This window comes from Vitis riparia, chromosome 4 (genome assembly GCF_004353265.1).
Source record: "Vitis riparia cultivar Riparia Gloire de Montpellier isolate 1030 chromosome 4, EGFV_Vit.rip_1.0, whole genome shotgun sequence".
Lineage (NCBI taxonomy): Eukaryota > Viridiplantae > Streptophyta > Magnoliopsida > Vitales > Vitaceae > Vitis > Vitis riparia.
Genome location: NC_048434.1, coordinates 20,942,611 through 20,969,765, shown reverse-complemented (window position 1 = coordinate 20,969,765; position 27,155 = coordinate 20,942,611). Strand labels below are relative to the sequence as shown.

General features: G+C 34.8%; 2 protein-coding genes across 3 annotated transcripts; both read left to right on the top strand.

The window, feature by feature from the left end:
* Positions 1–5,949: 5,949 nt before the first annotated feature.
* LOC117913067 lies at positions 5,950–9,182 on the top strand. 2 transcript variants are annotated; one of them, XM_034827970.1, is made up of 3 exons: positions 5,950–6,176; positions 7,696–8,056; positions 8,171–9,182. In XM_034827970.1, exons 1-3 carry the CDS (start codon positions 6,096–6,098, stop codon positions 8,716–8,718), a joined length of 990 nt encoding a protein of 329 aa, XP_034683861.1. In that variant the 5' UTR covers positions 5,950–6,095; the 3' UTR covers positions 8,719–9,182. The 2 variants fall into 2 exon arrangements, with proteins under 2 accessions (XP_034683861.1, XP_034683860.1); XM_034827969.1 differs by having other exon boundaries at positions 7,690–8,056.
* A 994-nt stretch (positions 9,183–10,176) lies between these two features.
* LOC117912852 (vacuolar protein sorting-associated protein 35B-like) lies at positions 10,177–23,993 on the top strand. Its single transcript, XM_034827604.1, has 22 exons — positions 10,177–10,350; positions 10,491–10,587; positions 10,731–10,854; positions 13,222–13,407; positions 13,806–13,893; positions 14,095–14,151; positions 14,256–14,345; positions 14,490–14,612; positions 15,751–15,825; positions 15,896–15,955; positions 16,698–16,814; positions 18,603–18,842; positions 18,921–18,986; positions 19,239–19,328; positions 20,055–20,144; positions 21,532–21,621; positions 22,069–22,137; positions 22,237–22,317; positions 22,464–22,571; positions 22,659–22,762; positions 23,247–23,360; positions 23,461–23,993. The coding sequence occupies exons 1-22, from the start codon at positions 10,261–10,263 to the stop codon at positions 23,669–23,671; spliced, it is 2,370 nt and encodes a 789-aa protein (XP_034683495.1). The 5' UTR covers positions 10,177–10,260; the 3' UTR covers positions 23,672–23,993.
* The last annotated feature ends 3,162 nt before the right edge of the window (positions 23,994–27,155 follow it).

Sequence of the window (27,155 nt, the reverse complement as noted above, 5' to 3'; positions counted from 1 at the left end):
TAAATAAGTTTGGGACGGGTTTGAGATTTTTTTTAAAAACCCAGGACGGGTTAGGGGTGGGTTCGGGTATTGTCCCGCCCTGCACCGCCCCGATTATATATAAAATTAATTTTAAATTTTAATTTAATTCAAAATTTAAAATTAATTTAATTTAATTTTTATTTTATTATTTTTAATATATAGATAATAATAAAATAAGTTATAAAAATATAATAATTTAATTATTTATAAAATATATTTATTTTAATGTAATTAAAAAATTTTAAAAAAATTAAAATTAAAAAAAAAAGTTAAACGGGGCGGGGGCAGAGCGGATATGAGAATTTATCATACCCGCCCCGTCCCGTTTAATTTTTTAAATGAGACGGAAATGAGAATTGTTTTGAATAAATGGGACCGGGTTGGGATGGGGCCGACCCGTCCTGAACCCGTCCCATTACCATTCCTAATTGCCACTGAATGGTGGTGCTAAATAAGAGAGGGAGAATTATTGATTTATAGCAAGGGTAGTGCCAACATAGGCCTTTTTGACAATGGTATTATGTAGTTTGTAGTAGAGTTCCCATCCATGATACTAATGGTGGTGGAGGAGAAATCTTTAAGTCAATGTAGATTTTTTCAATTTCTCCCTCAATGTCGACCTTTCTAACTTAATTGTAATTATTTTGAGCTTCCAAAATCTTGTAAGTTCTACACTACCGTTTGTTCTATTACGATGCCTACTACAAGTAAGGCAATATTTACATACCTTGAATTAGGTTTCAATTGTTAGGTCTACATGAGGAATTCTGGTTTTTCTTATTGACTTGGTTACACTTCTTTTATGGTTCAATAGTATACACTAGGCTTGGGATTTATAATATTTAAAAATATTTCCAAATCTATTATATTTTATAAAATGTCAATTAAAAGTTGTCTCTTGAAAACACAATTATAGTATAGTTACATTATGTTGATGTTGTTTTTTAAAAAACACAATTTCAAAATATAAATTTTGTAAAATCAAAAGTTGTTTATTTAAAAGATAACTTTAGTTGTTTCTTCAAACAATAACTTTTTATTTGATTCATTACAAACTACCGTAAATTTAAGAATAATTTTTCAATTATCATGTTCTTAAAAATATTTTCCAAGAATTTTGTATATTTTCTTTTTCAAAATTTTGATTGTCATTGGCTTGCAATTTTATCTGTCATTTTTATGAGCTAACTTATGATTTATCTTTGGTTTGTTCTCCAATCTTATCCCACACGTTGTTCTCCAAAACTTTAGCATCTTATACTACATGTTAGGTTATTTATTAAGATATGATTCATCAATTCTAAAATATTTATAATATTGATGCATAGAAATAAACAATTATGGGGTCACAATAGCTCTATCATTTTCTCTCATGGTCACAACTGATAATAATAAAATGTCTTTTGTCAAATTTGATCCACAAATGATCAAGTAAGGGTATGTAGTGAACACATTCAAAAGCTCGAAAATGACTCATTATGGGTTTAAATCTTTAACTTATGAAAGGATGAAGTAAAACTTTGCTTTTCTTGTAGTAACGTGTTATTAAACATGAGCTACAATTCTAATATATTTTACCTAAAATCTACGATACATTCTTGTTATATTGTATGTTTTGATATATGTTTGTAAGTTATTAATTTTTCCTTTTTGTTAAGTTGTTTTACAATGAAGTGCTTGGATAACTTAACTAACAATGATATTTACATTTTCTTAGATATTTTAACAATTTAGTTTATGTATATACGATGTCATCATCTTATGTAAATATCTAATTTTTCTTTTAATTTCACTTTCAACTTTACCCTCGAGTCCTTTGAGCTTGTTCAAAACTTCTTACTTTTGTTTCAAAAAATACACCCATGTAGACCTTGAGAGAACATTTGTAAAGGTCACCATATAACCATCTCATTGATTGATGTTTGTTTCATTAGATTGGACACATGAATGGATAAGGTTGAAAGGTTCTTTAACTCTAAACTTTGAATCTTCATATAGAAAGTTGCTGTGTCTTACTAAATTGACACACAATGCAAATAGTATTTTCATGGATATCGAGTTGGGAAGACAACTAAGCATAAACCTATTAATTATTATATTTAGCTTGTGATAACTAATATGCATTAGCCATACATGCTACAAATCTATAGTCTTGTTCTTTCATGTTTTATTGACAATGTTGATTTTATTGACATTGTATAGATTGACTTTAGGTTTTCTTTTCTCCCTTTTGTGATTAGTGTGTCAAGTGTTTAAGACTTCAATATATTTTGACATTTTTAAGACTAAAACACCATATAATTACTCGAGATTATTAGTTGCGATATCAACATTAAATTCTTCTTCGTTTTTTGGATATAAAAACATTCTAGAATTATACTTGATGAAGATCACTAAGATAGGGAATAATCATTCTCTTGTCAACATGAATAATGTATAGGAAAAAACATCAAGTTGTTAGCAGTGACTATTACTTTATCTCCTTTATATTCTTATAAACCAAATAACTTTTTCTTATCACTTATCATTTGATCAGAACAAGTTGAATTAATTAATGGGTTATTATTGTAGTTGATTGCTCTAACTATAGAGATTCCCATAAGTGTCTATTCTCGAGGCTCTATTAGAGTGACATTCACAATTGCTTCTTTTGAACATCTTTTTTAAGAGGACTTTAATGTCTCAAATGATACTTGGAAATCTCATTCATTTTTGACATTTTCTTGGTGACTTGCAATGTCACCATGTTAAGTTTAAGTTAATTAGCTTCATTTTTAATCAACAATTTATCATATAATAAATCTTTTTGTCACAATTGAACCATTTAAGATTGTGTTCTCCAAATCCTTTCTATTGCATCGCATCTCTATTTCTTCTCTAAATTCCCTCTCTTGATCTACACTACCTCTCTATTTTGCCTTATTTTTCTTTTTTTGTTTGCAGGGCGTTTAGACCACTAACAGATTGTCATCTCATTGACAACAACTTCTTCTCAAAGAACTATGATAGAGTATCATTTGTTCTTGCGAATAGAAATGCTGGTGCATCACACGCTATTTTAGGTGTCTTTAGATCCTCGACATGACCACTAGTTTTCAATACATCTTGGGCATGGACAATGTGTTCTCCATTTCAATCCTTCATTTCTTGAGTCTTTCACCATTTTTTTTAAGGTTGACAAAGTTTAACATTATCTATCAATATGACTTGAAACCAATATGCTTTTCGCGAGTTTGAGTTAAGTATAATCGAGTTTAGATCAAGTTCATATCAAATTGTATAACATGTTTAATAAATAGATAGTTTTTTTAAAAATATTTTTTAATATTTTGTAAAATAAAAGTTTGTTTAGAAACTCGATATGTTTTTGAGTCTTTTTTTTATATTTTTAAATATTTTTTAAAAACAACTTTTATATGCAAAATTTAATTTTTAATCATTTTTATATTTATATAATTATTGATTAAAATAATTCTAAAAAAACAAGTGAAAATAATTAAAAATAACTAAAATATGTTATTCGAAAATACCATATTTCCTATTTTTAAGAATATAAATTTGTTTTTTGTTTTTTAGTTACCCCACCTTTTTTTCAGTTATTTTTTTTTTTTCCTAAAGAAAGGAAAACTGTTTCTAAAAAAAGTAAGGTAACCAAACAGGGCCTTGATTTTGTAAACCCACCGGTCATGCAAGAAGCTGTGTGTATTAGACTAATCAACTTTGCAACACCTAAATTTTCTGGTCCTTGACCATGTACTGCCCTTGTTCATATAGTACTTCTGGCAATTGGTTTTTGACCACTTGCTCTAGTGCTAAATTGCAGCTGTGGACTCCAATAAGTGTAGAGAAGACAACCCACAAGAATATTATCTGAGGATCACAATGCTAGTTGTGACAATGACACAATGCAAGCAGAACAATGGACAACCAAAGTAGACTCCTACAGTGAATGAGGTGAGTATTTTGAATCTTTGATCCTCATCCTCTTCCTTCACAATGGCTAGCCGCCCAACTTAATCATCCGAGAGGGGTCGCATAGCCCCTCAAACATCCTTTGTTTTGCACAAGTACCTCGACTCAGTATAAAGGACTCACTCCTCAATCAGAATCGAACATTGCAACTTATGACATCGCCCTTTTCTTACTGCACCAACACTTATGTGACCATTTGTTCAATTATTTCTCTTAAATGATGGTGAAAAATAGCAATCAAAATGATTGGTGAGGACCACAATGATTGAGACAATTTATAATAGCTTGTTAAAGCCCTTTTGGAATATGTTTCAAAAATGGTTTTAAAAAATAGTTTTTGAAAGTTTGTTTTATGATGTTTTATATAATAAAAGTTTGCTTGAAAATGTAAAATATTTTTAATTTATTTTTAAATATATTTTAAAAATAATTTTTATGTTTAGTGTTTAATTTTTAATCATTTTAGATATTCATATAATTATTTTAAAATCAATCCTTAAAAAATAAGTGAAAGTAGTGAAAAATAATTAAAAAATATTTTTTAAAAACACCGAATTTTCTGTTATTAAAAATAAAAAATAAAAAATAATTTTAACTTAGAGCCTGTTTGGCAAAGTTTTTAAAAACGATTTTTTGTTTTTAAAGACATAAAACAATTTTTAAAAATTCATATCATTGTTTGGTTATTGTTTTTTGTTTCCAATTTTTAAAAACAAAGTGAAATAGAGAATAACATTTAGAGAATAAATAAAAGTGGTTTTCATCCGTTTTTAAAAACAATTAAAAAAACACACACTCTATTATTTCTCTTTATATAAAATTATTATTTTTCGTTTTTTTCGTTAAATAAATCAACTTTAAAATAAACAAGACTTAATGTATTGGATTTGTTAACAAGTTTATTAATTTTAAAAAAAATTAAAACTTAAATGATAAACTCCTTAATACCAGGAATTTATTAATATAATAAAATATATTTTTTCTAACATATAATCAAATATTATATTTTCTACTAAAAATATAATTTATGATTTTATTATAATATTATTATTTATGTTTTACTAAAAACTATATATTTTTTAATTTATTTGTAATTACAAAATTATTTTCATTTTCAATAAGACTCCAATTAAATTTTATTAATTAATATTATATAAATTGAATTTAAAATATTTTTACAAAACCAAAATAATTTTTTTTAAAACAATTTGTTTGTATAAATCGTTTTGTTTTTTATTTTTAAAATCCTTTTATAATAATAACTTCCCAAATATCCTTAGTTTTATAAAAAATTTTAAAACTTTTTTTTTTAAAATTCTTTAACTTTAAAAAAGTTTCTAAAAAAATAAACAAGAAATCATGATCAAATAAAAAATTTAAAAAAATTAATTAAAGTCTTAATTGACTTGTATTAAAAATGATTAATAATTTTTTTTTATCTTATAGAAAATTTTGTTTCACTACGACAAAAAATTTATTTCATAATTAAAAAAATATTTATTTTTAAATCATATCTAAATTTTGGATTTAATTTTTATTTTTTAATAAGACTTAACTTTAATTTGATTTTGAGTGATTTCATACTAATTTTAGGAAGCGTTTTTAGTTTTTTTAATATCTTAAAGATAAAAATTTTTAAGTATTAGAAAAATTAAAAACACTTTTTATAATCACTTTCAAAACACACTCATTATATTATTATAAATTAATTTTATAAATTTTTTATAAAATAAAAAAGTGATACATTGTTTTTTATAATATGGTATTAGGTGGGAAGCCCAATTCATATTTTTAATTGGATTTAATTTTCTAAAATTCGGTGCGAAAGGTATGATCGTAAATAAATCACATGGTTTACAGGGGTCACCTACTTATTGAAACGACGCCGTTTAGATTTTCACACAAACCCTTCCTATATATACCCCTTCACGCATATTTGTAATTCTCTTACCCGGCTCCCAGTACCACTCTCCTTTCCGCGCCTACCCTAAGAAACCCTAGACCGAGTCGGGTGTAAATTTCTTGATGAAACCCTAGATATTGATTTGGCCTAGGGACCGAGCAATTCTTCCTGAGAAGTTTATTGATCTCCGGTTTTTCCAATGTCTCGGTGTTTTCCGTACCCTCCACCGGATTTCAATGGGAACTGTACTCGCGATGTGGCTGTGATTGAATCGATTAAGGTTTGTTGAGCATTCATGCTGTCTAGAGCTTCTGCGTTTATGCTCAACTGCTTTTTTCGGTTCATGATCATGATTGTGATAGTTGTATCTTGCCTCTGTTCTTGTAATTCGATCATCTAATTTTCATCATTATATATTAAAAAAAATTATTTGTTGGAGTGGAAGATTTAATTACTCTTTAAGGAAAAAAAAAAGAACAACCAAAAGTGAAAAAAACGGGAAGACTATGGTCTTCCTTTCAATAGGGTTTGTTTTCTTGGCGAGGAGGTTGGCGTTCCTTATTGATAGGGTTATTAGGTTTTGGAACCCTTTTTTGCTATGTGTTGTTAGTGGAGTATGTGAAACAGGTTATAGAAATTGGGAAATTTTAATCATAATATGGAAGAAAACTAGAGTCTTCATAAATGGGTTTTTAGGTAAGCTACTGAAAAATGAAGGTTTAGTGTTTGGGGTTCCGGTGTCTTATTTTGTTTTCAGCATCAGGCATGTGAAAAGTGTTTCTGTTCGTCTTTTCTTCCTTTTTTTGGTTGTTTTGTTTGGGTTTAAACTCCAGCTTATCCTTTCCTGGGTTGTGGTCTTATTCTGTTTTCAGCATCAGGGGTGTGGAAAGTGTTCTGTTCTTCTTCTTCTTCCTTTTTTGGGTTGTTGTGTTTGGGTTTAAACTCCAACTTATCCTTTCCTGGGTTGTGGGTGGTTTGGGTTTGTTGTTGTTAGTTGTTGGTGTTCTCCATGAACCGCAGATTTTCATTACTTATAATGGATAAGCAATTAATTCCTTATAATGTATAAGCAATTTGTACTATAGCAAGTCATGATTTGATTACCACAACTAACCCGGGCCTGGAGTGAGTGGAAGTAGTATCTATCAGATAAGAGTTGCTACCTAAAAGCAGTATAATTTGATATTTTGGAGGTGTGATCTATAGGGAAAAAGTGCTCTCATTCTCATTTTGTTTGAAATGTTGTGACAAAAAATTTACACAATCCTTAGTTCTATAACGATGTGTGCCATTAAGATGGTCAAGTAAGCTGCCTGGTTAATTTGTCTGCAGGGCAAATTAGTCTCTGGGTTTCTCTGTCTCTGGGTTCCTTTGCAGAGATTTAGTGTGTATGCTGCTCCCTTTTAATTTTACTGTAGGAATTCTATGTCGGGGGAATTATGATGTGCAATATATCTTTGTACAAATGCTTCTCTTGAAGAAGACTGGCGAGTTGGTTGCATCACCAATTCCCAACTATGATGCTACGATTTGTATTTTCTTAGGAGTGTCATGTTAGGCTTGTGCTGGAACTCCTCACAATATTGTATTTATTCTGTGTTATGATTGAAATTAAGTTCTTATTGGGTTGTTAGATATGTTAGTATGGTATTCCACCAATTTCTTTATCATGCTTGAGCCAATGCCTTTGTAAACACAATATGCAGCATTGCATGCTGCATATTGCTTTGTTTGTGTGAATCTTGTCTGTCTAAGTCTGTTCTCTAATTAATGATTACTTTGGTGATGTGAAGCTCCAGAGAGAAGAGAAGAAGGCCCAAACAGAAAGGAGAGAAGAGAAAAAGGTCAAGAAAGAAAGGAGAAAAGAGAAGAAGCGGGAAAAGAAGGAAAAGCAAAAAACCAGGAGGAATGGAGAGATTGAACATCAAAAGAAAGGTCATAAGAAGAGGCGCAAGGATGATATGAGCCAAGAAAATCAGAAAGGAGGAAACCATCAAAACAGTAGGAAAAATGAGACGGATCATTTTGAGAAAAGTACCCTTACTGAGGAACATGGACATCCAATTGGTTCTGAGAATATTTGCTACTCCTCTGATGGGAGCCTGAATAGCAACAAGAGGCAAAAATACAGCTCACCTCCCAATGGCAAGCATAACTCTGGTGAGTGGGTTTCTGTTTCTTCCTTAACTGGAGGGGCTGTGTATTTGTTGGGTTTGTTGTTAGCTTCAAATTAGCATTGATTCTTTCCTCAAATTGTTATTATAAACTGTGAAGGAAACATTTTTCGGATCCGTCTGCCTCTCCAAAGGCACAAAGATCTAGAAGTGCTACCCAGCAAAGGACAGCCTTGCTCTGCCCTGGGAAGGACTGATGTCTTTGTGCAAGAGATGTGCGATCTTGCTCCTAAACCTGGCAGAAGAGAGGGAGAACCTGTCTGTTTTGCTTCCGGGATTACTGGCCAAGGCCTCGACCACAAACTAGGCAGAAAAAATCCCTGCCCCTCTTCTGCGGCACATGAAATTTTTGGTCAGAAGCCTGAGATAGCGCCTGCATCAATCTCATCTGGCAGTGACTCTTCTCTGTTAGAGCTAAGGTTTAAGGATTTACTTGACTATTCGGTTCCACCTCTAATGCAGAGTCAGTTCCCTGCTTCTGATAATCAGGACTGGCTGCTTGAGACAAAGCAGAATCACAACCTTGCACCTGAAAGATGTGAAACTAACCATGATGGTGGGAGTTATGGAAACTCAGCTCAATGGTCACGAGTCTGCTACTTGCCTGAGGTGGATATATATGCATTACCATTCACAGTCCCTTTCTAAATGAGAGGCAGTGTTCCTTTGTGCCAGTTCTCAATTGTTCCCTTTTGCCTGGGCCTTTGGTCTACATGCAACATTGGCTCCTGGGCCATTTCAAAACTGTTTTTGTGGAAAATGAGATGTGGGGGAGCGGAAGGGGAGCTTACAAACTTTGTGCCATGCTCAGTGCAGAAAAAAATTGGGTATGTTAGCCCATTTAATCTGTTCACTGTTCCATGTGCCATGTGCTATGTGAGCAGCCGGTTTTAGCTTCACTTGTTGTGCCTCTTGTTTCCCAAGAGGATTGCTAGTTGCTAGAGTTGTTTTTGTAGGGAGTTTTTCAAAAAAAGGTTGATAGATGACCTGGATCTGTGTGCTTTAACAACCAAGAGAAAAAAATAAAATAAAATAAAAAAGGGTGTCTGTTAGATGACATGGACCATTCTTTTTTAATCCATAATAATATGATCATCCAATTTTCATCTTTTCATCTGTTGCCTAGTCTGTCACTTTTCCAATTTTTTTTTTTTCTCTGGTGGCCTACGAATATTATTTGTCAAGCTTGTATTTGCGATTTTTAAGAGCATGAAGAAAAAGGCTTCTATTGTCAGTGAATTAGATTCAAGGGAACAGAGGCATCAATGGCATAACTTTTTTTTTTTTTTTTGTGACGAAGTCACGATCCCCCTTTTTGGGTTTGCCCGAGAACGGCAAGTCAATGGACCAGGGGCATTTCTACCTACGGTTCTCAACCCTCTTGAAACAAAAAAAACTTGCTATGGGCGGATGGCTCCACTGGCACTTACATGTTGGGAGGTGACCGCAGAGTATATGATACACGAGTTTTGATTCAAATCGATCATTAAAATATCCGTTTTAATCATTTTGTCAAATTATTAATCAAAATGATTCATTTTTTGGTTCACGCTACGTGTCGGAACTTTGAAGTGACACGTTGAAACGACGGATTTAGTACATGTTTACAATTTGTATTTTCAAATTGTGATTTTTAATTTTTATAAAACTTAAGATAGTTTAAAATTAATTTAACAAAAATAGAAAGTCATTATTTTGAACAATAACTTGCAAAGATGCATATGATTGTTTTAAAATTGGTCAATTTAACCATAAATTCATGGTTACTTTTAATATTTATTCCACATCTTGAAAAGACTATTTACAAATCTTAAAAAAATGAGGGTCATTTTTTAAAGATTGGAAATTATTTTAATTTTTGGCACAATGGGTACCATTCGTAAATTGGGTCGAGGCTCCGGATTTGTCTTTGGAAGTGGGCGGGACGGGTAGATTTGTCTTTTTGCCACTTAGACGTATAGAAGGGTGCGTTTTCGTCCGCTGGAGGACGATCGTGTAAGCCCGAAGACGATCTAACGGTCCAAACGAAAGGAGAATATGAAGCTGCGTAGGCAGCGAAGCAGAGGATCACACCGATCCGAGGAGCACGACTGAAAGGCATTGGCAGAAGCGTAAAGTCAAACGCAACATTCCTAAATCCTAACCACAATCCGCAGAGTTACAGAGAGGAAGAGGAGAGCGGAGAGAAGGATGGTAGAAAGAGCTGAAGACGAAGAGAAATGGCTGGCCGCCGGGATCGCCGGCCTTCAACAGAACGCCTTTTACATGCATCGCGCTCTGGTAACACGCTCTCCTTCTCTACCTATGTTTGGTTTGACGGAAGATAGAGGAAAATGTTCCCCAGATTCGTTCCTTTTTTCCTTTTTTCCCTTTCTGAGAAACGCAGCCTAATTTTTTCCCTTTTTTTTTTGACTTCTCAGGACTCGAACAATCTGAGGGACGCCCTCAAATACTCGGCTCAGATGCTTTCCGAGCTTCGTACTTCGAGGCTCTCCCCTCATAAATACTACGAACTATGTAATTTCTCCTCACCGATCCGATCCTCCTTTGTGTCGATCGAGATGTAATTTAATTTGATTTAATTATTTATTTATTTTTACTTTAAGATTTGAAATCTGAAGAATAAGGGCAAGATTTTCCTTTTCTGTATGGTTTTGAAGACATGCGAGCATTTGATGAATTGAGGAAGCTGGAGATGTTCTTCAAGGAAGAGGCAAGGCGCGGTTGCTCTATTATCGATCTCTATGAACTTGTGCAACATGCAGGCAACATATTGCCTAGACTGTAAGTGAGAAATGGGATGGGTTCAACCCCTTGTTTTTATTTTTGATTGTATATGGGGTGTCTTTTAATTTTCTTGGTTATGAATTGATTTTGCCACCCCATTGGTGATAGATGGATTGTTTACTGTTTGATTCTTGTGTGATTGTTAGATAAATTTCCCGCTCAATGGGTAACTTGGAATACTCTGATATTAGTTTTGGCATAATTGGATGGATGGACCATGATTTACCATGGAGAGGGTAGAGAGGCTAAGGGATTTAACCCCGATTTTGACCTACTTTTACACTGTATCCGTGGTCCTCGCTTGTATCCAGGAAGCTCGTGGAAAACAGAATCTTTGTAGTTTTTTTATTTTCAGGCGAACACCCATCCTTGGATCTGATGGAAATGGCTAAGTCAGTGTGAATGCTTCACTTTTGTGCTTAGCCCGCATTATGATTTGAACCTGTTGTAAAACACGTTGTCTTTAGTTTCTGATACTGTTTCTTGTTCATCTTGATCAAGAACAATACACCTTCTTCTGTTGCCATTCTTTTAGTCAGACTTTCATTTTCTGGTTTACTGACTTATCATATATTATTTTGTTTTGGGATTCCATGTACCTGCACTATGGACTCAATTGTCATTTCCCTTCCCGATGAACCTTTCTTAGATCCTGTTTTGAGATTTTGCAGAAAATGCTGAGGTCTGAACTGCATTTGTTTGCTAAACTTTGCCTGGTAGATGCTCATACATACTGCTAATTTGCTGTATGTGAACTTTGCTTCAGAGAGAAGTTTGGACAAGCACCTAATAATGTCTATAGAATGATTTAAGTGGGAAAAGGATGTTGAGGGCAATGAATTGAAATCCAATTGTTTGCTGAGGAAAAAGGATGTGGCACATACTTGGTGTGTTGCATTTATCATTGAGGGAAGTAACCCTTAACCTCTCTTCTTCATGGAGAACAAGTTAATACCTTGCTTGTGCATATCATTCCAGCCACAGGTGATAGGCAAAAACCCCAGTACTCCTTCGGGATTCACCTCAGGTTGACATCTGCATCATGTGGGTATCCGTGCTGTTAGGCAACTATGCCGAGTGTGATTTTTGTCTTAGCACGAGGTAAATGGAGATATTTGAGTTGGGTGTGCATGTGGTAGTGCATGATGATTGGCATCATATGGTGTCACTGGCCCTTTAACCACATTGCAGTTTGGAAAAATCCTTAGTCTCATTGAAGCACACAGTACAAATGGATACATCCACATTGAGAGTGGGATTAGATTTTAACAACAGAAAAAAGAAAGTTGAGCTATAGTGAGGAGGAATTTATGGGTCAAGTTGGAAGTTCGAAAAGAGCAAGAAATTTGGAACAAATAAAAGAAATTAACAAATTTTGTAAAGGAGCATGGGAAAAACTATGCATGTAATGGCCAAATCCATAGTCTCATTGAAGCACAGAGCACAAGTGGATACATCCACATTGAGAGTGAGATTAGATTTTAACAATGGAAAAGAGAAAGTTGAGCTATAGTGAAGAGGAAGTTGTGGGTGAAGTTGGAAGTTCGAAAAGAGCAAGAATATTGGAAGAAATAAAAGAAATTAACAAATTTTGAAAAGGAGTATGGAAAAAAATACTTCTTGAAATTGGAAATATGATTTCTGTTCTGGTAGGGTGAATATGTGCTGCTGGTTCCAGTTACATGGGAAAGGCAGTAACACTGGTGTTATTGGTGGTGATGAGAGGCTTATTTTATTTTATTTTTTTGATAGGAAACGGTGATGAAAGGCTTATTAGTGCAGAAGAGTTAGAAATTGTACTTTTTTTCTTCAAAGGTTTATTTGCTGTAGTAATTTATTACCTTGTACTTTTTTTTTTAGAGCATTTTCTCATGGATCTTCTGTTCTTTCTTTATCAACTTATTCTAATAGATCCCTTGACCAATCTAGATGTTCTGCACATGTTGATGCATGGTTACTTTTAACTTGTTATAATGTTTGATCCAGAATTTTTATTCACTGCTAGTGCCATGTAACAGCAATATAAAATATGTAAAAGTAAGATCACCAAAGACTATTTTATATTATTGTTTCTTCATATTATATTTCTGCCTTTTCTACTGTGGTTAGGATACATTGGTAGTTAAATTTTTTGAATCACATAATAAGTGGTTCAATTTATTGCCTTTTCAGCCTATCTATCTGCTTTTTATTTTTCTCTATGTAAGCTATTTAAATATTTATCTCTTGCTTCATTTTTTGGCTGTATGTTTTTCTTTGCAATTTGGATTGTACATTATAGAGATATCAGTTTGTATAAATTTTATTTTTTTCATGTAATGTTTCCATGTCTTAATTTTGAATTCTGTGTTCTCTATTCCCCAGGTATCTTCTCTGTACAGTTGGATCTGTGTACATCAAATCTAAGGAGGCTCCTGCTAAGGATGTTCTTAAGGATCTTGTGGAAATGTGCCGTGGCATCCAACATCCTGTACGTGGCCTCTTCCTAAGGAGTTACCTTTCTCAAGTCAGTAGGGATAAACTACCTGATATTGGTTCTGAATATGAAGGGTAAGAAAATCAATTGGTGAATTTGTGTTGCATTTTGATTTTATATAGTAGGGAGTTCATTTTTGTGGCTGAAAGTAAAACTCAGTTTCTGGAGACCAGTGAAGATAGGAGGTTTTGAGGAAAGAAGATATGTGGTAGAATGTTAGGAGTCAGCTGCTGCTAGATGCTGGTCACTCAGATTTTGTCCTATTTGTCAGAATTTGAATGTTAAAGACCATTTTTTGGTTTTATTGAGCCACCAGGATCATAAGCAGTTGACTGTTGTATGCATCCATATGATGTTGAAATGTAAGGGAGAGAAATAGTAAAAAATGAGTTATTAATTCAAAAGTATGATTGTTCTCTCCTTAGCCTACTGGTATTGATTGAGCTGTGTATGGCTTCCTTGACTTGTGCAGGGGTGCTGACACTGTCATGGATGCTGTAGAGTTTTTACTCCAAAACTTCACAGAGATGAACAAACTTTGGGTGCGGATGCAACATCAGGTTGGTTGAAATATTTATGGACTGTTACCTGCTCTCATGTTTGGACATGCATCATGCCACAGTGCTTGCATGTCTTAAAGGTAAAGATAAATCATGAGGGCATGATTTGTGGTCATGCAGGTGTTATAGTGCTCTTGTGAATCATTCATACTCTTAGCTGATCCTGAGTTGAGGCTTGCAATCGGCCTTTCTGGTCTGCAGGGACCTGCACGGGAAAAGGAGAAACGGGAAAAAGAACGGAGCGAGCTTCGTGATCTTGTAATACCAATAACCTGAAACTAGTTACGTCACTCCAATAGAACTGTGTGCATATTCTGTGCACTGATAACCGACTACTCTTTTGCCGCTGATCTTTTCATTAGGTTGGGAAGAACCTGCATGTCCTTGGCCAGCTAGAGGGTGTTGATCTCGATATGTACAAAGAAACAGTCCTTCCCAGAGTTTTGGAGCAGGTCTGATCTATTTAGTTGTCTCTCAACAATTTTTTTTGGTCATTTTCGTTTTCTTCTTTTATTTGTCATTTTGAAGGCGTGATGTGTGGCTTTTGCATGACAACTATAACATAATGGAGCCTACATGGCATTTGTCTTTGATAGGTTGTCAATTGTAAAGATGAGATTGCCCAATTTTATTTGATGGATTGCATAATTCAAGTCTTTCCTGATGAGTACCACTTGCAAACTCTTGAGACATTATTGGGGGCTTGCCCCCAGCTTCAGGTGAGTAATACGGTTCTTATTGTTTTTGTTTCGCAGTTTTTGTGCCATTCCCATTTTCACAATTGTTGTCAGTTGGAGTATGTGATTGCCAACTTCTGTATCGATGAAATTTCTGTACCTTAAGGCTAATCCAATCAGTTGATTGCATATAATAATCACCACTAAGACTAGGCTGCATCCGCAAATTGTCCATGGCTACTGCCATACTAGTTGGCCACATGTTATTTATCCACCAATTGACCCCATGCTCAGGAAGACCTTATCCCAATTGTTGTGGGTTGGAAATCCTGTTTTTCTGTTCCAGTTGATTTAGGACCATACATTTGCTTATTGTTACTCCTTAGCACATGTTGAAAATTTTCAAGACTGAAGTTCCTGGGTTTGACTAAAGGTTTTGTTGTAGCTTATTACATCTGGTTCATCATTAGGTTAGGAAAAACTAACGCCCCAACTGATTAATCAAAATAAATTCAGTGCATGTTAGGTAGAGAAATGAAAAAAAATAGACAAATAGAAACTAGCTTTTGGAGCCATTTTACCATAATTTACTAGGTAACTCATGGCATGAATCCAATTCTAGGATTGGAGAGACAACTTAGCAGATTACAAATAAATAAATGCAGGGATAAATAATAGGAGGGATTTGAACTCGAGGTTTCTAGTTAATGATAGCTTAGGTACCATGTTTTCTTTTTTTTTTTTGATAAGTAGCTTAGGTACCATGTTAAGCTACTGACTTTCCTAAAAGTTTAAACTATTAGGATATGCATGAGGAACAGTAGGTTAACAGTAACACTGAAAGAGATGAATGTTGCACTGGAAGAGTAATCGTATTATTGTTTATATATTAGCACATGATCCTTCTCTCTCTCTCTCTCTCCCCCCCCTTATGCCTTCTACTCACACTTCAGCACCAGTCAAGACCTAAAACATAGACTTTCACTTCATTGATGGAGATATAGCAATTGGTTGGAAAGAAAGACGTATTCCAGTCCCTTGTTTTGAATTTTAGAAACATTTTGAAATCATTTATTGTCAAATTTATTTTTCCATGATATTTTCCTTTTTCATGTTCATAAATATAGCAAATTTTAGTACATTGACAGTTTCCTTTCCTTTCCGTGTTTGCATATATCAGCCATCAGTTGACATCAAGACTGTGTTATCACAATTGATGGAAAGGCTTTCAAATTATGCTGCTTCAAGTGCAGAAGTGAGCTACTCTTATGCTATTTTCTTGATCTTGGCTTCCAAATATAGTTACTGATGATTTCGTATTGCAGGTGTTACCTGAATTTTTGCAAGTGGAAGCTTTTGCCAAGCTGAGTAATGCCATATGGAAGGTAAATTTTGCTTAGTTTCATTGAAGAATCCAAAGATTGAAATGCAATTGAGTGCTGTTGATTATAAAAGAGAGTTTCTACTGGATGCCTTTTTTATATGCTTGTATACTTTGATACCTATAAAAAAAATGTGCTTGTATACTTCAATGCGCCCTTTTGCCATGTGTTGAGAGAGTTTGTACTGGGTGCCTTTTTTATATGCTTGTATGCTTCGATGTGCCTTTTGCCATGCGTTGATATTAAAAAAGTAAAAAAATAAAAGGAAAAGAGAGTTTGTACTGTATTTGTTTATTTATTTTTTTCCTTTTGGTTTTAACTTTCACAAATGAATTCCACCTTGAGTGGCTAAAGTTAAATCTGATTAAAACTTTTATAGATGTGATAGCAATTTGAGTTTGGTTATATGCTTGTGTACAACTTTTAGACCCCCTATTCCCATAAGACAAAGAAGCAATGATAGATATAGGCAATAAATGTCATCAATTTCTTCTGCTACAAAACTTGGGTGCTGATATTCTCTGACAGGAGAAACACTAATATAGAAAACTTTGTGTTGCTTTTTCACTAACATCTGATGTATGGGATGGAGTCAATCTGCGTTTTTATCCCAAAGCTTAATATCTTGGCTTGCATTTTGTTGTGTTCTTCCCTTTATGTCTATTTCTTCTTTACACGTTTGTGCAATTAGGTATATAAATGGACTAAAGTAGGAGAAAATGTAATACTTAATCTGTTCATTCAGGTCATCGAAGCACAGGTTGACATGCCTATTTTTGGAGCTGTAACTCTATATTCATCTCTTCTCACTTTTACTCTGCATGTGCACCCTGATCGGCTTGATTATGTGGATCAAGTTCTGGTATGTTTCATTTATAAACTCCTTTCTACTTTTGCGGGCTAGGTTCCAGTTTTGATTTTTTTATTTGAAAACCAAGATTAAGGATATCATCACCTAAGCATATGTGGTACCCTCGACTTTGCATTTTCTATTTGTACCATAATTATTTTCTCCATTGTATGCCTTCTTATGTATGTATTACATTATTTCTTTAACGCCACTTAGCTATACCTGGGGAATCAGCTAGATAAGTTTGATTTGGGGTCAACACCTCTGAGGAATCCATACACAAAATGAGGTTGGATTCAAGACTTTCAAACCAAGGGATGGACAGTCAAAATGCACTTGATGAAACAAATTAAATGTTAAAAAGAAAAAAGGGTCTCAGTCATGTGCCCATCGGTAATGCATGAGGCTAATACTTCAAATATATAGTGTGCCACTAAATTTATGGTGTAGCCTGTGATTCCCCCATGTTTAGGCATGAAAGTGATTGGAACACAAGCTTGTGATTGAGTTAAAACTATTTTTGGGACTTGGAGTGGAATCATAGATTTAAAAGGTGTGCTTTAAGTGTGTTTGTTCCTTCCAAGGTGGGCTTCTTTGCTTGGGAAGCTTCTTGGGGGAAGGTGCTCACTCAAGACCAACTAAAGAGGAGGGGCTGGAATTTAGCTAACAGGTGCTCCTTGTGTTGTGATGAAGAAGAGACGATGAATCACATCCTTATTCACTGTTCTAAGGCGAAGGTTTTGTGGGACCTCTTGTTCTCCCTATTTGGTGTTAATTGGGTCCTCCCGTTATCGGTTAGAGACACTCTTTTAGGTTGACATGCTCCCTTTAAGGATAAGAAGCATAGTAAGGTTTGGCGGGCAGCTCCTCTTTGCTTATTTTGGATGGTATGGAAGGAATGAAATAGGATAGTTTTTGATAATGAGGTCCTATCTCTTCAAAGGTTGAAAAATTCCTTCATTTGTAATCTCTTACTTTGGGCTAATTCTTCCATAGTTGAAGGCCCCTTTTCTTTGTTTAATTTTGTGGACTGGTTGGGTTCTTGTTGAGGGCTGGTAAGGGTTTGTCTTTTTTGTTTCCGGTTTTTTGTAGGTGTTGTTTGTATACTCCCTGTATACTCTGGGTTGCCTTTCTTGCCCATTTTTAATATATTTATGTGCGTTTATCTATCAAAAAAAAAAAGTGCGCCTAGGCTTAAGGCACAACCACTGTTTAGTTATAGTGCCTCGCTTGCCAAGACATGCGCTTTATTGAAGAGGTGCACCTTGTCGACTTTACTCTTCTTTTTTTGAACACTTTTATTCTTGAAATTTCTAATTTTATATTGAAATTTATATAATTTCATTACCTTTTTATTGAACGCTTTTTTTAATTGTTTGGAATTTTAAATTTTTTATTGATTGGATTAGATTTTGAATCATATTTTATAAAATTGATATGCATCCTAGGTTGCATTTCACTTCACTCAGACGCACGCCTTGTGCCTAAGCTATAGGAGACTTTTGCGCCTTTTAAAACTATGAGTGAAATAAAATCTTGATGGCTTATTCCTTAGTGAGAAAAAACTATTGTATGCTTTGTTCTATGCCAAGAAAAAGGATATATCCTTCTCTTGATTTATAAAATTAAAGAAAGAAAAAAATGATACTCTTTTGATAAGGTCTGGCACTATTATTAAATTTCATATACATGCTTTACATAAGTTCTGTTCATAAAACCATAGGAGTTGTTTAATAAACTTCATATTTTTATGGATGAAGTTCAATGCTGGAATAATTGGTCTTCTCCTTTTTTCTTCAGGGAGCATGTGTTACGAAACTCTCCAGTGCTGGAAAACTTGAAGATAGCAAATCAACAAAACAGATTGTTGCACTACTAAGTGCTCCATTGGAGAAATATAATGATATTGTGACTGTCCTGAAGCTTTCAAATTATCCCCGTGTCATGGAATATCTTGACAACAGAACAAATAAAGTGATGGCAATCGTTATAATTCAAAGCATTATGAAAAACAAAACGTGTATTGCTACTGCTGAAAAGGTATGTTTCTTCTATTGATGTTTGTTCTGTTCTTTTCAGTGTCCTCCCTAATCATGTGCCACTACTTGTTCTATGTAGGTTGAGGCATTGTTTGAATTAATAAAAGGGCTTATCAAGGATTTGGATGGGGATCTTCATGATGAGGTTGTTGCAAGTTATCTTTTAGCCATCTTTATTTACTTGGTGATAATAAAGACACTTCTTTAAATGCTTATTGCTTTTCTCCCAATACATGTTTATTCCTTGTAACTGTCTTATTTCTAGCAATTTCATTGCTTATTTTCTTTTTCTTTTTTTATTCAATTTGTTACTTACAACTGATCCTTCATAACATGGTAGTATTTTTATGGAAATGCTTCTGAAACTTCAATTTTTTTAATCATTTTTTACCTTCAGCTTGATGATGAGGATTTCAAAGAAGAGCAGAATTCTGTTGCACGTCTTATCCAGATGCTGTATAGTGATGATCCAGATGAGATGTTACAGGTAATTGATTTGTTAAGATTTTCATGCATGTTACGTGCTCTATATGTATCAAGGTTTTTGTTTTTTACATTATTCTTTTGCATCTGTGGATCTTTTATAGTAGTGACTCTTGTGAGTTTTCTCATGCATTCTGTTGGTGGCTTCTCTTGTGGATGTCAAACTTGGGTTGTTGAGACCCTTGTGGCTACTTCAATTTGTTTTTTATTTATAACAGGGTTAACTACCAAATCCTTCATTTTTTTTTATTCAAACAAGATTTTCATTTGGATGGACTGCAGTTTATACTGGATTTGAATAAGTTTACCTAAATGTGATGTTTTTGTGCGGCTTCCATAGTCTTCCATGAAAACAGTGTTAAAGTGGCTTAGCAGCTTCAGAATCATGCTTTCCAAACACTCATCTCTTTATTAATTCCACTTATTTATCGATTAGATGTTCAATCTGAAAGTCTTTTATTGCTTTCTAATATGTTTCTGTCGTCACTTTTCACTATTGAAATGTGATTTCTCTTCTTTAGCTCAGTTTCTAGTGTTCCTTTTTCTGGTGGGTATATACCCATGTATGTATGTATGGTTTGTGTGTGGGTGGAAAGTTTTCCATCTAACTCTGAAGCAATGCTCACCTTCATATTGGTTTCACTTTATGTTTTTTTAGTTGATTACACCGTTTATGAACTTCAGCACCTTTTTCAAAGTTGTTAGCCATTATTTATGTTGTGATTTTCAGATCATATGTGCTGTGAGGAAGCATTTCCTGACTGGAGGACCACAACGTCTACCCTATACCATTCCCCCCCTTGTTTTTTCTTCTCTTAAGGTTTGGTTCTGTTTTCACTGCTTTTTATGATGCTGACATATTTTTCTAGATGTGATAACTATCATTAAAGCTCCTGAAACAAGCATGGTGTGATTATATGTACTAGCCTGCATAATGGCGAGTTAAATTCAGGATATGTACTTGAGATATGTGTTATGGATACACAATAGAACATTGAAAATAAAGCCAAACAAATATGGACTATAGCTGTCCATTTGAACTCTGTGCATATGCATAGGTATGGGTTTGGTGTTGGTGTGGGGGGTTAGCATGTCTATGTTATATCAGTACATGGGCTTGTGGTAAGAATATTTTTTGATAGGTAATTTTTTTTCTTTTCTTTTTGTCCTCATTGGGACTTGAACTTGGAACCTCCCGCAAACCCACCTCAACCCTCTACCACTTGAGCTAGGCCCCAAGGACTTTGTGGTAAGAATATTTAAAATATGTTGAATGAATAATTTACAATTCACTAAACAAAACATGATTAGAAGTATCAAAAACTGCCAATCTAGTATTATAATTATTCATAAGACGCAAGATCATTGCCCTTAACACCTAGCTCAAGTGGTAAAGGGTTGAGGTGGGTTTGTGGGAGCTTCTAGGTTGAAGTCCTAATGGGGACAAAAATTTACCTATCAAAGATAAAAAGGATGCAAGATCATCCATAAATGTGGTATGAATTGTTTTTGATCAATGAAGCACTATAAGGTTTTAAACAAATAGAGTTTACTTATTGAAATACGGAGTAAAAATTGTTTTGAAATAGTATAAAAGGCAGTTATACACAACTGAATTTATGGTTCCAAGCATGGTTATTATCCCGCTTGTCCAAGGCTTCAAACCCATACTTGCTAGATGTACTTCCTCAAATTACTATTTACAATAGTTTTTTGAATTCCAGATTTTAGACATTTTAATATGGAAAAATGAAAAAGATTTAAAAAATAAAAAATAAAAATAGCCCTGTCCTTGAATTTGATAAATTCTTCATAGGATAATTTCATGTTTCAAAAGTGCTTAAAGGAAAATAAATGAATTAGTTGGTGCATTTTTTTTCAATCTTCTTACCCTTTTAGATGTGCTACAATAGCTAATAGGTGCATGTAGATTCAGAAATTCTACCTCAGGTAGTTGGGGAAATAGATGGTTTTTGAAGCATGCTCCTTGATGTATGTTTGTTTATGACACCATTTGCAGACTCTCACTATCATAGGATTGCTCATATTTTTTCCAAAGCTTTTTGATAAGCAACAGTCATATAATATTGATAAACTAAAACCTGTTCAATAAAATGTCATGACTCATAAGGATTGCCATTTTGAGTCATTTCACATTTTTATGGGCACTCAGGCACATTGTTTGTGCTCTGGTCTGTAATGTGCAGTTGATCAGGAAACTGCAAGGTCAGGATGAAAATGTTGTTGGAGAAGAGGCATCGGCTTCACCAAAGAAAATTTTCCAGCTTTTAAATCAGGTAATCTACTGAAGGTCTTCTCTAAGAAGTATATAGACAAATTAATGTAATAAACACAGGCGGGTAATAAACATTTGCAACCAATTGCATATGTGGCCCTTTTCCCATTGTGTTGATGCCTCAAAACTTGATCTTGGTATCAGTTCATATTTTATTTGATGTTATTAGCTTGTTATGAGTTTCTCTTGCTGCACTGGCATCTAAAATGTCTTAGATGAGCTTTGAAATGGATTAATATTGCCTGAATTTGTTTATAATTTTGTTTTTTCTTTGTTTCTACTTTCTATTTGTGAGAATTGGGGAAGGGTGTGGGGATGTGTTGGTCAGCTTTTCCTTAATTTTCCTTGCAGCTCTGTGTCTCCACTACTTTATTCTGCAGTTTGTATCTATGCATTCATCTTCCTTACTATATTTGGTGATTTATCTGTTTTTTTCTTTCTTTTCCAGACCATTGAGGCTTTGTCAGCTGTTCCAGCATCTGAACTGGCACTGCGGTTGTACCTGCAATGCGCAGAGGTACATGAGTATGTTTTGTGTTAAAAATCATTGGAGGACCATGTAACAAAGCTATGTTAGCTCTAACCAGCATCTTCTTTTTGATTTTGTAATATACAGGCTGCAAATGATTGTGATTTGGAACCTGTTGCTTATGAATTTTTCACCCAAGCTTACATATTGTATGAAGAAGAAATTGCGGTACTTGATTTCTGACAAGCATTTTCTGGTTCCTGCTCTTATTTTTTATTCTTGGGAACTAATCCTGGTTTATAGGGTTTTTTGTAAGCATGCTTCAGAAACATATATATGCTTGTTTATTCTCTTTCATATGCATATTGTACTAGGATTCCAAAGCACAGGTGACTGCTCTACACCTAATAGTAGGGACTCTTCAGAGGATGCATGTCTTTGGTGTTGAGAACAGGGATACCTTAACACACAAGGCCACAGGGGTAATATTAGTAGAATTGCATCTCTTTATAAAACCAGTTCAGCCTGTCTCTGCTGAAACCCTGATTTGAAGCTTTTATTTTGAGCAGTATTCTGCAAAGCTGTTAAAGAAGCCTGATCAGTGCAGAGCCGTTTATGCATGCTCACATCTCTTCTGGGTTGACGATCAAGATAGCATCAGAGATGGAGAGAGGTGCATTACTATATCCTTGACATTTACAAAGCATAACATCTTGTGTTCTCTTTTGTTGGATGCGCTTTTAGGTGCTATTTGTATATGTCCCATGTACTTTGATGCGTCGTCTTTGGGCGCTTTTTAATATATTTCTACTATTTGCTTATCAAAATAAATAAATAAATCATAAAAAATAAAGCATAACATCTTCTTCCTTGTTCATGCTGCTTCATCATCCCTGCATGTCATGAGGGTGCTTTTGACCAAGGGAGGTAGAGGGTTTCAATTTGCCCCCATGGACAGGTCAACTGGCAGATGCTCCTGCTCAGGAATGGGAGGTCCTAGATTTGAGCCCTGATACATGGTGTCCTCAGATGAGGGATGCATGCTATGAAGTGCTGATTTCTGCCCCTATTAAAAGAATTTTGTGCAACTGGGAAAGAAGAGGGAAATGTGCTACTGCTGAGATTTATCTTGAATTTGTTCTTTTTTGTTTCTCCAGGGTCCTGCTCTGCCTGAAGCGTGCTTTAAGAATTGCAAATGCTGCTCAACAAATGGCAAATGTGACACGGGGAAGCAGTGGATCTGCCACGCTCTTTGTTGAAATTTTGAACAAGTAAATAGTTGCACACCTAATCTAACTGAAGTTCCTCTTTTTTTAGTTACTGCAGGTTTCGCCTTTTAATTACAAAAGATTGAGAAACTTGTACTTTCAGGTACCTCTATTTCTTTGAGAAGGGGAACCCACAAATCACTATTGCTGCAATCCAGAGCCTGATTGAATTAATTACAACTGAGATTCAAAGTGACACTATGTCACAGGATCCTGCTGCAGATGCATTCTTTGCCAGCACGCTAAGGTACATCCAGTTCCAGAAACAGAAAGGTGGTGCACTGGCTGAGAAGTATGAGTCCATTAAGGTGTGACTTGCTGAATTTTATCCCACAGAGGTACCTCTATCATGTAACAGCAGCAGACAAGGTAACATTTTTCTTTCTTTGTTTCTTTTGGACTGAGGTTCAAAATTGTATTTTGTCCTTTTGACTCTTCCCTCACCAAGTGACATTAGATGGCTGCTATTTCCTAGTGTAGGAAGTAGCAACCTAGTCCAATGCAATTTGGATTATCGTTATTTTGTCAAAGGGAAACACATTGTGCTTAGGGTTCTATTAATTCCATTATCACACATATATTGCTTTGGAAATTAATGATTATTTTCATCATTATATATATTTTAAATTTTTTGTTCGTGTGAAGAAGTAAATCCTCATTTGTTGAGGTTATTTGACAAGAATAAGATGGTGTAGAAATCTGTATTGACACTGAGTTTTATGTCAGTAAATGGTACCAATCTTTCTTAAAACATCAGTTTCTCTACCTTCTGAGATGTTATTTACTTCTGGAAAGCATTTTTCATTCTTGTATCCTGTCCCCATGTTCTGTTTGAATTTTGGATGAGGAAGGCACTCTTTTCAGCTGCCATGGAAGAATAGGAATATTAGATGTGAAGGTTATATATGGTTCCCAAAAAATATCAAGGAAAGAAAAAAACTGTTAAGGAAAATGATTTTAAAAATTATATATAATAAAATTAATTAGAAAATTGTTTTTTTTTTTTAAAATTATTTAGTATTTATATAAAAAAACTAAAATAAGTTAAATAAATTTGAAGTAACATATAAAAATAATTTATTAGTTTTAATTTTATTTTTTATTTTATATTTTTCTTGACTTTTTTTATTCTCTATTTTCCTTCCTTTACATTTTATTGGGAACCAAACATAATTGAAAATTCTTAAACTCAACAGCACGGGCCTTCTAGTAGGAAATCAACCAGCCATCTCCTTGTGGAAGCTATTGTCTGAATCCTAGCTTGTGAATACTGTACCAGTAGAATTGGTGTGGCTATTTGTTTATCTTTTTCCCTCTGTTAGAGGTGAGAAATGTGGAAGAAATACAAGTATTAGACATGATTATGATTGGTATTATACAGACCTGCCTTCCCAAGATTATGGTATCAGCTTTGAGTCACAAACTGGGGACTCAGTCAAATACGATTTTTATGAAATGTTCATAGATTGTCCTTTCTAGGATCATCATCCACCTGTTGCATACTTCTTCTGGAAGGGTGTCAATTAGAGGCCTTGTCGTCCACCCATGACCCTTTCCGAAGCTCTAATAGTCCTATGGTAGCGAGCAATTAAGATATTCTTTTGAGTTAGGCTCTATTCTCTGGTTCCTGTCTGGTAGGGATTAATTGTTATCCGCAAGTGTTATTTTGGCGGCAGGAAGGTGAACGTTGCAAAAAACGCTCATTTGGTTAAGGAAAAAGAAAACATCTGACAGTGATGATTGAACTAGAGAAGGATATCTCTTGTTTGCTATCGGGTGGAGCCCATGTCCTTACTTTTCTGTGATTCAAACCTTCCTCCCCAGTTTGGTAGGATGGTGCCATTATAGACCAAAATTCCATTATGGTGCAGTTCGGACTTGTAATAAACATTAGAACAAGCATATTATTATCAAATCCTCCTACCTATTATCCTACTGTAATAATTCCTGCAATAATGCTTGTTAAGATTCTTCACCTATATTGTGGCAATTTCACCCAGAAGGTAATGGGTTACTCCTACAGCACGACTTTGGTACAATGTTTGTGGCTCTTGGCATTCCATTCAGTTTGATAATGATTGAAGAGAAAAGAAAATATCAACCCTAATGAAGATTCTCATAGAAATAAGAAAACTATAGCAAGGATCCTGCAGATAAAACTATGGCAAGAACCTGCAGATTTCAACTATGAGGAGACGTCACAAACATAGCCAATTGTCAGCACCTTGAGTATATTGATGTAAGAACAAGGCCTCACATGATGACACCTTGTACCCATGAGAACTTATGACATGCATGATGTGTTGCCATGTTGCATACAAGGTGACGAATGGGATGCTTACGAGACTGGATAGCATGTTAGTGCAAGGGGACTAGTGTTATGGTGGCTTAGTGGTAACTTGAGGGTGACGCAGCGTGCAGTGGTATGCAAGGCACCAATGGATGATTTGACTCGGCCAAAATTCAAGTGTGAGATTTCATTGGGTTAAGATTTTTCATTTAAAGTGGATACTTTGAGAAAGAGTTTCCAAGTGGAGGAATAATTTTCTGGATTCTTTAATTATAGGAAATCCATACATTTGTGGAAGCACTTATGATGTCTCATGTCAGAATGAGAAATGATTAAAAAGCTGTTCAAGAGGGGGATGATTCTCTGAAAGTATGGCGATAGAATGCAGGTAGCAATGGCTATGCCCCACCAAGGCACAACATGGAGCTTTGAACATGATGAGTTTGTGATGATAAGCCTTGCTAGTAATCATATAAGGATATAATGCCATGAGTGTACTGCAACCCATGGGCACAATACCATGGGCTATAGCTTTGGCACACAACATGAGCTATGCATGCCTAGCAATGCAACAGATGTAGTGGGTTGAGAAGAGGGCTTAATACAAAGGCAACATTATAGAAAGTATGTAGGCCAAGAGGGAGCTTGGCACACATGGCGATGTATACAGAGTCTATGGGTTAATGCAACAGATGTAGGTCATGAGTCAAGAAGAAAGTTTATTGGAAGGGTAACGTTGTAGAAAGTAAGTAGACCAAGAGGGGACTTGGCACACATGACCTTGTATATACACATCTGTGGGTTGCAATTCACACATAGACTAACATGATGCAACACTTAACATCAGTGAAAGACCAAGCAAGAGTTGCGGGACCTTAAAATATGACACTTCGAGGCATGAGGGTGTAACACCTTGGTATTGGAGGAAGCCCAAGTAAGGGGCTCGTAGCACATCATGTATATGACACCTGATAGGGAATGTTAGAAAGCATATGAGATGAGGCGCACAGTGGATTGAAATGCTTGCTACACATGGAATGAGTCAAACAAATCTCTGCAAAGATGTGGCAGGTGGCATGCAATGTTGCAACAAAACCTATAAAGGTGGCATGACCAAGAGTGGGTCATTGAGCATGGCACGTGCGGTATGAGCAGGAGTGAGCACTGCAACCGTAGGCAATGGCTAAAGCCATGAGAGGCACCACTACCTCTATGTGAGTGGAGTTAGTCAGCTAATTCCTAAAATATGGGTAGTGCTTAATGCCAACATATAGCATACTTTGTCACACTTTCCATGCATGAACTCATCAAGGGACAGTTGTGGGAATCTTGTTTAAAAAAAGGTCCTGACTGCTTCTTGCAATTACTTGACAATTAATAAGAAAAGGTTTCCCCCGCTCAGTTATCTTGTGTATTTTAATATTGTGCATTTCATGGAAGCTTAAAAGGTTGGCTTAAAGTACTTCTAAGAGCCTACACCATGAACAATTTGGAGGCAAATTTCGTGC

Bases quoted from the DNA above. Each gene is read 5' to 3' on its own strand.
- LOC117912852 (XM_034827604.1), top strand. From the start codon at position 10,261: ATGGTAGAAAGAGCTGAAGACGAAGAGAAATGGCTGGCCGCCGGGATC. The intron at 14,346-14,489 runs GTCTGATCTATT...TGTCTTTGATAG, and splicing joins TTCCCAGAGTTTTGGAGCAG to GTTGTCAATTGTAAAGATGA. The intron at 22,138-22,236 runs GTACATGAGTAT...TGTAATATACAG, and splicing joins TGTACCTGCAATGCGCAGAG to GCTGCAAATGATTGTGATTT.
- LOC117913067 (XM_034827969.1), top strand. From the start codon at position 6,096: ATGTCTCGGTGTTTTCCGTACCCTCCACCGGATTTCAATGGGAACTGT. The intron at 6,177-7,689 runs GTTTGTTGAGCA...GGTGATGTGAAG, and splicing joins CTGTGATTGAATCGATTAAG to CTCCAGAGAGAAGAGAAGAA. The intron at 8,057-8,170 runs GTGAGTGGGTTT...TAAACTGTGAAG, and splicing joins CAATGGCAAGCATAACTCTG to GAAACATTTTTCGGATCCGT.